The following is an 11,670-nucleotide window of genomic DNA, read 5'->3' on the forward strand; positions in this document are numbered from 1 at the left end:
CAACGTGTAAAGGTTTAATCTCTGAGTTTCTCAGTAACCCAGTTTCTTAATGACTGTGTTAATAAACCTGTATCACATGATGTTTGGTTAACAAGAGGAACAAGGTGTGACTGATGAAGCAACTTCTATGCATTAAAATAATGGAGGTGCCTGGGGGCTGTGTGTGACTCAACTGTAGAATTCACAGAAATGCCTTAGGACTAACTGAAGGCTGAACTGTGCTAGTCCGACTTCCTGTATTTCTGCCAGATCTTATCTCAAAAGGCCCAACAAAAGACTGGAATCAGTTTTCCATCATTTGAAGTTCTCAGACATATTGATTTCATCCTGTTCTTCCAAAGCTCTGTGAAAGAACTTTGTTGGTTAAAGGAATGTAACAAATGCAAATAGGTGATAATGTGATGACTTGATTAAAATATTTAATGTCATTAACTTTTCCATTCTGCCATCACAGGAAGACCCAAATCAGTCAGTGTGTCAACAAAGAAATGTCTGTCTGAGAATGTAACTGGGAGTTCCTCCTCTCTTCCCACCTGGCCAGCAGTGGCAATGTCCAAAAAAAGACCTTCCTTGGATTTGTTCCAGTTCAATGGGCTGTCCAGGAGAACTTTGAAAGAGAAGGAGACTGACATTTTTAGCCCTTCACTTGGCTCCACCATGGCCACACCAGCTAAAGGCATATTCACCACGTCCTTTGAGGTTGATTCCTTTAGCAGCATTGCCAATGGTTATACTTCTTTTGGTAATCAGCAACCATCTTCTGGCTTATCACTTGGTCCAAAGAGCAACTCAAATATTAGGGGTAAAAGGACAGGAGACAGGAAAGAGTACCTGGTCAAACTGGACCATGAAGGAGTTACTTCCCCGAAGACAAAGAATGGAAAAGCACTCTTGCTTCTTGGAAATACGGAATTTGAATCCAAACCAGGAAGAGTAGAAAAGGGCTCTGGGACCAAAGGCATGGGTGAGATGACCTCTCATATGGACTACTCCCAACAAATGCTACTGGTGAAAAATCCTAAGAGGAGTAGCAGCCACATTCTCAAAGGGTCATCCGGCATGAGGAAGCAGTCTCAGGTTCTCAGTCTTGGCGAATATGCAGACTATGGCTTGAACTGTCATAGTGATTGCGTCAGCTCCTACTCAGACATGGATGAAGATGAAGAGGAAGAAGATGCTAGAAGAGCGGCCATGCGCAACACTGGACGCTTCCTCTCACGTCTTTCTGTCTCCTCCTCATCCTCTGGTTCTTCTAGCTCATCAAGTTCAGGCTCGCTCTCCAGTTCTAGCGTCTGCTCCTCTGACAATGACTCCTCTTACAGCTCGGATGAAGAGGAGGCATCTCGACTCCTCCTGCAGGGTTGCTTGTCCTCCCGGCATAGAGTTCTGCAGCAGCAGCATTCAGCTGCCCCATCACGCCATGCTTTTAGTGCCAAAACCATGGTTGTCACCAGCTCAAAGTCCATGGAAAACTGCGGTACAGGCAAAAATCAAAGGAGAAAAGATATCCCCAGCAACTCCTTGTCTACAGCACAATCCAAAAAGCAGAAGATGTCTTCTTCAGGCAGGTCACCCAATTCATCTTCGTTTTTACCAGCACGTCAGCTGTGGAGATGGTCTGGGAACCCCACTCAGGTAAATGTCTTAATGATGCATTACTGTTTATTTGTTTTATGCATTAATATACAGATTTCATCACTTCAGATGGTGCTATGTCTTTGTTATCAGAGACGAGGCTTAAAAGGAAAGGCACGGAAACTCTTCTACAAGGCCATTGTGAGGGGAAAAGACACCATCAGGGTGGGTGACTGTGCAGTGTTTCTTTCTTCTGGCCGACCACACCTCCCTTACATCGGACGCATTGAGAGCCTGTGGGAATCCTGGGCTAGCAATATGGTCGTCAAGGTGAAGTGGTTCTATCACCCAGAGGAAACTAAACTGGGCAAAAGGCACCGGGACGGCAAGGTACGCACCTTCCCTTCCATGAACATTTCTAACCTGTGCTACCGTATGTGCGTGTTTAACCTTACGCTTTTCTTTTGCTTTCTCAGCACGCGCTGTACCAGTCTTGCCATGAAGATGAAAATGATGTCCAGACTATCTCCCATAAGTGCCAGGTGGTCAGTCGTGCTGAATATGAGCACCTCATCCAAATGAGAAAACCAAACAACAACAACCAGGACCTGTACTACCTGGCTGGAACATATGACCCCACCAGTGGCCAGCTGGTCACAGCTGAAGGAGTATCAATCATCTGCTAGCGGTCTGTCATATGGATGTACTACTGAGAAATCTTGCCTTCTTGGAGGAAGATCCTGAAAGGGCTGACAATCGATTTTTACTGTGCTCAGAATGGTTTCAAATAAAGCCCCGTAATTGGACACTAAACTAGCACTCCATGGAATAGGAGCTGGAGCTGCTTTCAATTGTCTTAGTGGCAGCACTTCACTCATCTTGGCTTTGGTAGTCAGAACTTAATAGAGTAATAGTGAAAAGTCTTTAATGGATGACAACACGGGGAGATACCCCATAGACTCAACAGCCAAGGAATGATATTTTAGTTCTCAGAAAAAGAGGCACTGGACGTATTCTAAGCAGGATATTTATACTGACTTCATGAGACAGATGTGAAACTCCTGGAAATCCTGAAAAGAACTGTGTTCACCTTACACTGGTCATAATCAACTTTACTTCACAAGGACTTTTGTATCTCAACTGGACCAAAACTGTGGCATGCTGTGTGTGTGTGTGTGTGGGTGTGTGTGTGTGTGTGTGTGTGTGTGTGTGTGTGTGTGTGTGTGTGGAGATCAGTCACAGAAAGCTGGACCTTGGTGTGACCCTGGAGACTCAAAGTCTTTCATGGCACTTCAAGTGAAGATGGCCACTGCTATATGTGTACAGCCCAGTGTAATAATGTCTTTTTCAGCATCCAGGGATTTTCCAGGGATTTTGTTTAATGCCCAGATACCTAAATGTTAAAATAATTTTAAGTTAATATTTTGTTTCCCTTTAAAACAAGATTTTTTTTAATCAAGCCATACACTTCAGTACCTCTTGCTTACTGTATCTTCTTATTCAGGTGTATAGTTGTACAATTGTTTTATTTGACATGTGTAAATATATATATATATATATATATATATATATATATATATATATATGTATGTATCTGTGTGTATATATATACAAATCTATAAATATATATATGAATTTCAAAGGTGTAAACTGTAAATATAATATAAATGAAGAGAGAACTCTATTCCTCTTTATTACTCTTGATGTGTTATTTTTTTAATTATGAGAACTTGTTAGATTGGGATCTTTGTTTTGCTTTGAGAGGATGTGTGATCAAGGAGACTCCATCCCTGCACTGTATGTAATCTGTTCTCTGGGAACTGGGGCACGAGGAGTCATACTGCAAAGGTGGAGCCGAACAGTCCACACAGCTTTTGGGGTTGGGGTAACTAACGGGGAACCTGCTATCTGTGTCCACTCGCTTATGATCTTTTAACCCACATCTTTTGTATCAGGTTTCATTTGCATCTTACATTGTCCTCTGTGTGGGTAGTAGAACAAAGGCAACTAATGCTTTTAAGGTAGAATATCAGTAGGTCACATTATATACAGATCCATACAATATGTGGTAAAAAGTTATTGCTATAATAAATACAAACCTGGCCTCCCAAATACAAACCAAAGCACCTGTTTTAGGGTTATGTTACAGATTGCAATAAATGAATGAAGTCTCTGTAAATAGTTTATAAGGTATGGGGGCCCTGCAATTTTATTGGCCGATGTATTTCAGAAAATGGACAATGTTCATGATGGTGCAGTTAAAGTTTCATTTGCGTTAATGTGGCTGAAGCAACTTTCGGTTTCAGTAATATTTCTGCAATGTTTGTGTGCTGTTGCTGCCAGGGGTTTAGTGCTGGGAACAGGGCGGGTGATGCAGCACATTAACAGGCACTTCAGGCACTTGAAGGCTTCTGAAGGCCTACGTCACGTGATCATGAAGGACAATCAGAACCTGCATGAGAGGGTGGTTTAAAATAGATCAAATCTCAATGTTGCCTCTCGTCACTTTTTATTCCTGCTTTGCCAAAAATTGCTTTTTTATTTCTTTCCTCCATCGTCTTTGTCTTACATTTTTTGTTTGATATGCAAGCCTGTAAAGACTGTTCAGTGTAGGTTTTTGGAAGAGGACAGAAATGCCTTTCAGTTCTTAAGTATGACTAACTTTTTAAATGACTTTGTCGCTGTTACACTGCAGAAGCAAAAGCTTTAAAATCAGATGTGAAAATCCATGTCACTTTTTTTGGGTCTATAAAAAAGAAAAAAAGATGTTATTTTCATAAACACTGGATTCAATGCTGAATATTGTGACGCTGGCTACAGATGTGTGCCAGGAAGTTGCTCAAGTCTCAGAGAAAAAAGTGAAATAAATGTACATCCTGACCACGAGACCCACTGGGAATTAATTTTTTTTTTTTTTTTTTTTGACATCGTGGGGAATATAACTCTAAGATGTTTGCATTGTTTAGACAAGTTATTTATCTTAATTTTATTGCATTTGTGTTGCATTTCATTAAAAAATGATTCCAAAATCATAAACTTCGAAGTGTGTGTAAAAGTCTTGAATTCACTGTGATTCATTTGCAAAAAGATATTGATGCCTTTACATAAACAAAACCCACAATGTGCAAAATTCAGAGACCTATATTCACAACATTTTCAGTGGAATATATGCATTTTACCTCATCACCAACAAATTAAATATAATACGGTATATGAAACGTTTTCATAAAGAATTATCCTCAATAGCTAGATGCAATATGTCATTCTTAATATTTAGTGTGTCCTACCTTTGTTTTGTTTGCAGATTCCATTCTGTTCAGTCGTGTACTTTCAGATTTTGACAGTTTGATGGCATTACAGGTCCAGGCATGGATTTGAGGAGTCCAATTTTTTTTCAGGTTAGGGCAACAGTGCTCTGCTTAAATAAACAATATATTAGACATGTGTTTACACACACACACACACAGTGCTTGCACGCTTACTGATCCCTGAACTTTCTGAAACATAAACAATCCCTTAACTATTGTGTGGGGGGTGACAGGATAACTGCTCCTTAGAGCCCTGCCCACTTACATTCCTTGGAGGTATGGAGGAGGGACTGTGTGAGGACAGCATGGTTGCCGCATCCTAACATGTCACTTTCACTCCACAGGGTCAAACTCAGAGACTGACTGGGTGTTGAGATCATTTAGGAACTTCATGGATCAAACCTCCTAAGAAATATCTCCAGAAAAATTCATTACATTTTTGACTAAAAAAATTGAATAATTACATTTACAGCATTGAGCAGACGTTCTTATACAGAGCGACTCACAAAAGTGCTGTGTGTTCAGACAGGATGTGTATCCTAGCTAGTACAAATAATTGAAGGGAATGTTTCTTAAATTTAACCCTTATTGTCCAGGATGTTTAAATGTCTTATGGTTTTGTGGGTGAGTTCATTTCTTCATGTGCTTAAAGTAGCTTGGGCCAATATATTATACAGGTCAGCCTGTGTGTGTGTGTGTGTGTGTAAGGAACAGAAATAGAGGGTTAGAAGTGGGACCTGGATGTAAGGAGAAAAACAGAAAGTGAATTATCAAGGCTGGAAAAAGCAGCGTATGTGAGTTTGCCTCCAGGCACTGCAGGTGGCATAAATGTTTGAATTTTAGAACGGAATAGACCCATTAAGTATATAATGTAATCATATTATGTTCTCCCACCCACTGCAGGAGCACAGGGGAGCAGGGGGATTGTATGTGTGGAGGAAAGTTGATACACTCCCCACAGAGAGTTGAGTGCCACCAACAATGTGAGGGGATTAGAACATTTAGTTAAATACATCCTGCATGAGATTTACACCCGTTATTATTTCTCAATTTAGGAAAGTAAGCTTTCCTCTTTAAAAAAAAAATAATTAAAAAAACAATATCACAATGGCTCCAGCTGAACATCATTTAACAATTCCCTTTTTTCCTTTGTCAAATGGAATATCACTGTAGTGTTACATTGTCCTCCCTCGTGTCCCAGCAGGGAATAAATGCTGTTTAAAACTTAAATGTTAATAACAATATAATCCAGTCAGAATGCAAATGAGCTAAAGTGATGTTTTCAAGTAGTGGTAAGAATAAGAATTCTGTTTCTTAGTTTGATTCCAATAATTGATACATACTTTAATGGATCATTTTCAATTATATATATTGGCACCTATGAATAAAAAAAAAACCAGAATATTAATTTAGTCCATTTTGAAATTATTATAATTTTGACAAAATGATTCCTCCATATCTTCATCTCCCTCACATTCACTAATTCAGTGTAAATCTTAGTCTGCCTTTGTTGTGAGGTCATTATTACAAAGCACATTCCTGAATATGTCTACTTTTATTTCTATGAAATCCATTAGTAGTCATTTTGGCTGCATTTATATGATGCATTTTGCCTCTTTGAGCAACCTTTTTTCCACTCCATTCACATCAGTCTGACACTAGTTTGGCAGCAAGTAGCAGAAAATTCAACTCATCTTACATACCTCACACAATATCAGAAAAACAAATGGCAAATTAATTTAAAATCCAGTGCTTTGCTTACAGAAAAACACAATTCATGTTAATGAATTATTAATAGTGGTTGGTGTAGTGTAGTGAGTAATACCACTGCCCTATGCAGAAGAAAATTGGTTTCTACCAGACACACTTCTTGGGCATGACTCCTAATATTGTAGTAGCATACATCTGTAGGTCTTTGTTTGTTTGTTTGAGTTATTGTCTGCATGGTAAAAATAAGCATGTAAATTGTAAACAGTAAAATGTTCCCGTCTTCCATTTTAACAGTGAGGGAATCCTGGCATTTTATGGGTTAAGTCACAGCAGAGCATTTCCCTGGTGGCCTCTGAGAAACAATAATAAGGATAGAAGTCAAATGAAGGTCCAGCCCAGCCTCTTATTTGAAAGAAACTATTTGCTTATCTGGAGTGACAGAGATAATCTCTCTGCCCTGGAGACTCAGATAACCCAAATGAAGAAGCCAGACCTGGGCCATACAGAGAGCCATAGAGTGCTCCACCTTTTCAATTCACTTCACACTGACACAAGCTCAGGAAGGAAAGACTGACCTGAAGCCCCTCAGTTAATCAGCTCATATCTCATATAAGGGTCTGAAGCAGCATCCACTAAAGGTGTGATAGGAATGTGTGTGTGTGTGTGTGGTGGTGGTGTGTGTGTGTGTGTGTACCTGGAATATATCACAATGTGGGGACCAAAACCATTTTATACACTCCTAGTGGGGACCACCAGCTGGTCCCCACATTGTAAATGATCACATTTTAAGGTGAAGATGTTTTAATGTTGGGTTAAGGTTATGGATAGGGTTAAACTAGTAGTACTTAAGTCTCAACAAAATGTATGGAAGTCCCCACTTTCTATAAGTCCTTTGGATTTCTGTTGCATTTTTTTCATCACAGGAGACAGGAGAGTTACAGCATTAATGAAGTAATGTGTTTTCAGTGTTTTATTAAAATGCTAACAATATTTCAGTTTCAATATTAATGTGTTCATTTTGATCAGAAATGTACCGAATATCTGCTAAAAGTCTGGATTTTTTGTTTGTGAACACTATAAGGAAAGTGCATCTGGTATGGAATAGTTAGACTATGGTTATTGTGAGCTCAAAGTGCAAGACTTTTAATGCCACATCAGAGTGAAATGTCATTTGTTTTAACTGTTGCTTCATTACACCTTGATTATTTCATGACGTAAGTTGAAGATGAATCATCTCTGTAGGTTACTACACTGAGCTTCACATTGTAAGGTGGATTGGCGATGCAAAACTGTCAATAAGTTTGACGTTGTTGTGCCCTGTGATGGACTGGAGCTGTCCAGGGTGTGCCACTATTTTACAGACCAACTGCAACCATAAAATTGATAAGTGGTTACATACAATCAATGAATGAATGAATTTATGACATTTAGCAGATGCTTTTATCCAGAGTAGCTTACAGTTTTAATCATGTTACTGCACACTTCAATGTTAGGAATTTTGCCCAGGGGACTGTTTTTGATGCAGAGTTGAGTGGTTGTCCAAGCAGGGAATTGAACCCCAGTCTTCATATTCTGGCAGTGTTACTACACTATAGCAACCATCACTAAACCAGTGATCCACCAGGTGCTCACTGTGTGAAAGTTAAGACTCCACAATATACTCAACATATATTCATTCATACATTATCCGCAACCGCTTATCCACGTCAGGGTCGCGGTTACTCAACATATATAAACATCCAATTCTGTCAAAACACAACAGTCAAGTGTTGGCTTGATTGTTGACTGCATCCTAATGCTGTTTACCTTTAAAAATGTAAAGCGTGAGTAGCTTGAATCTGTGCTGGATGTACTGAAAAATTAGACAGTTTTTGGAAATTTTAGGGAAGCATGTGTGTGTGTGTGTGTGTGTGTGTGTGTGTGTGTGTGTGTGTGTGTCTAGCCTCTCACTGACAGGTAACCCATATGACCTCTCTCTCTCTCTCTCTCTCTCTCTCTTCTCTCTCTCTCTCTCTCTCTCTCTCTCTCTCTCTCTCTCTCTCTCTCTCTCTCTCTCTCTCTCTCTTTCTCTCTCAGTGTGCTGTTGTGAGAGAAGGCAAATAACTTCACCTCATAAACGTTGTGGCCTCACCATGACCCTGTGTGGCTTGTGCTATGAGGGGCTCTGGGTGTTGAGGGAGGGGTAGAAGGGGGTGGGGTTGTTTGACTGGAGGTGCTGAGGGTAGCGAAGTAGTGAAGTAAGGAATGGGTGCCTACCTCTCTGATGGAGGGATTGGTTTAAGGGGCCTGAGAGCCCATCCATCATATGCTTATAACCAGCTGACAGTTCCCAAACCTGAATGTGTGTGTGTGTGTGTGGGAGAGAGAGAGAGAGAGAGAGAGAGAGAGAGAGAGAGGGATGGGATAAAGGGGGAGCTAAGAGTAGGAGGGACAAAAGAGGACATAGACCCTGTGATTCAGTTATGTTCATAACACATAACATGACCTCACCTTCTTTATTGTGTTGTAGATATGCTACAAGCTGGTGAAAGGGAGACAAGAAACATATATTTTTTTAATAGGAGCACACTTAGCCTCAGTTATGTTTGAGATTATTATCTGGCTAAGCAAACTCTCTAATGCAATGCTCCACTTTGTTTGATGCTAGCAGTGTAAAGCTTTGTTTGCTAAATAATAAGCTAGCATTGTCTACTGTGAACAAAAGAATAAATTGTATGATATTTCCAAAATTGTGGATGACTGCTTATCAGATTTATTTCCTAAAATGAATTTTATTAATAGAGAGAAAGACCCCCGTTGCTGCAGCAACATCCTCTACTTCTCTCGGAAGGCTTTAGACTACATGAGGGAACTTTGCTGTAAAGCTCTGATTGCATTTAGCCACATGAGCATTAGTGAGATCAGGTACTGGTATTGGAGTTTTAGTTCACAAACGTCAATCCAACTCCTCACAATAGAATGATATGATTATGGTATGATGCTTAATCACTCCAGAGGTTGCATTTTAGTTGCTAAAAATGTTTTTAAAATATATATTTAGATATTTCAAAAAGGCACATTAGTGTTTTTTCATGCATTTAATCAGAATTTAAATAATTTAAAAAACTATATATGTTTATATATAGTAAAGATTATATAAACTTTTTTTTATGATTTTATGGTTTGATTTTTACATTTTGGAAATATCAAAGATTTCAGTGTAAGTTGGGCTTTTGGGTGTAAGTTCCGTAAGTCCTTCCTGAGCCCACATTAATGCTCACTGCAAAGTGTCATCTAAAAACCTTCCCTTAATTAAAACACTATAAATGTTACTGCTCTTAAGACTGCATCTGGGATTTTCCCAAAAGAGGAAATGACGATGGCAAGTTGACAAGGGAACATTAAAACAATACAGAGATGGAGGAAGACTCTCTGAAGTCGTACAATAAGCAAAGCATGTGTATGTTTGTGCTAACATGAGAGAAAACAGATTTGGAGAGCTGACCTAAACAGCAACCTCCACATCCTTCAACAGAAGGCCTGCATTCTCTGTTAAAACAAAGACACACAATCTGCAGAAGTGAGAGGGAAAAATGGACAGATGTAGGGGGTGCAAGAGGAGAAAGACTGCTTCCCCTTTCCTGTATCAGAGTAGAAAACTGAACCTCATGAGCCCCCTGGACCCTCTCCGACCCCTTTCAGGGGAAAAGGCCCTCAGGTGGGCTGTAATGGCCTATTCCATGTCTCCCATTTCAAACATCATTGCTTAATTTCAGCACTGTTCAAGTGTAGCCATTCGAACAATGGCACAAATATGTTATTAATGTTCCACGGTCCTGCCCCTGACCCACCCCACCCTCCCCTCCTCTTTTACTTCTCTCTCTCTCTCTCTTCCTTCCTCTCTTCCACTCTCGACATGGTTCTGGCCCTAATGATAACCAGAGAAATAACACAGATAATGATAAAACAGGAAAAAAGATTCCATGCTGGGAAAATAAATTAGATTTATGGTTGCAATTATGCTTCAAGGTCCCTATAATCAGAACATTTGAAAATTGAAAATGTTCAAGGATTATGAAACTGAACGTACTAATACATAATGCACACAGGCATATAAACATTTGAATAGCCCCAAAGTATCTTTGATTGAAATGAGATAAAAAGTGATTTACTCGCTATTTTAATCTCAGAAAAGGACCTTTCATCTGTCAGATGTCAATTTCTTTCTATTTCTCATTTTGATGGAAGAAAATGAGTTCTTTATATAAGAAATATATTACATTCTTATGTGTAAATCGTTTTTATTTATTGAGCTTTTTTGTCTTGGTGTGTAAGCTAATGACTTTGTAAATTTAAATGGGCTAAACTAAACCTCTGGCTTTCTTCTGCTTATCTCTCTGGACCTTTACTGATTACAGCAATGGCCAAAGGAACTGCTCTTTCTTTTTTCTGGAGTTCCACAGATCCACTGTGTTTCCTGATGTTGTAGAGTTCCTGCTGTTTAAACCACACCCAAACAAACAAATATAAACAAAAAGAGAGGAAATAGCTCAGGTGCTGAAGGACTTTGCATTGAGGGATAGACCATATGTGTTTTTATTTGCTAAACAAAGAGGCTAATAGACAAATAAACTAAAATGCTTACCGTCATTTCAATCTAAGGTCCACAATCAAAAGTCTTATTTAAATAATCCAGTCTTGAGAAAACTTGCATTAATATATTAATTTGCATGAAATAAGATAAATAGAAGAGAAGACAAAAAGAGAAAGAAAATCATTGATAATCAGGAAGTTATAGAAAATATTTAAACATACCATAAACATATTGGGATCCTGGGTTCAATGCTCACAGTGTGAGGCGTCTGGTGAGTTCTCCCCATGTCTGCGTGGGTTTCCTCTGTGTGCACTGGTTGACTCCCACAACCCCAAATCACATGTTGGTAGGTGGATTAGCTGTGTGATATTGTCCAAAATATGAGTGCGTGAGTGTGTGATAACCTGCAAGGAAACGGGGCCTGAGGTAGGTTTCACACCCAGCTGGACCCTGATCAGGATGAAGTTAGTGGAGAAAAATGAATGAATGAATAAATGATTGGAG

The 11,670-nt window shown here is 39.4% G+C and overlaps 1 protein-coding gene across 1 annotated transcript in view; it reads left to right on the forward strand.

Moving 5' to 3' along the window:
* bahcc1b (BAH domain and coiled-coil containing 1b) overlaps nucleotides 1–2,773 on the forward strand; it is a 95,449-nt gene extending 92,676 nt beyond the window's left edge. The window contains 3 exon segments of the mRNA XM_066666584.1: nucleotides 455–1,635; nucleotides 1,729–1,965; nucleotides 2,052–2,773. Coding sequence (XP_066522681.1) covers nucleotides 455–1,635; nucleotides 1,729–1,965; nucleotides 2,052–2,261 — 1,628 coding nt within the window. The 3' untranslated portion in view covers nucleotides 2,262–2,773.
* Nucleotides 2,774–11,670: the final 8,897 nt, after the last annotated feature.

This window comes from Hoplias malabaricus, chromosome 3, assembly GCF_029633855.1.
Source record: "Hoplias malabaricus isolate fHopMal1 chromosome 3, fHopMal1.hap1, whole genome shotgun sequence".
NCBI classification, from domain to species: Eukaryota; Metazoa; Chordata; class Actinopteri; order Characiformes; family Erythrinidae; genus Hoplias; species Hoplias malabaricus.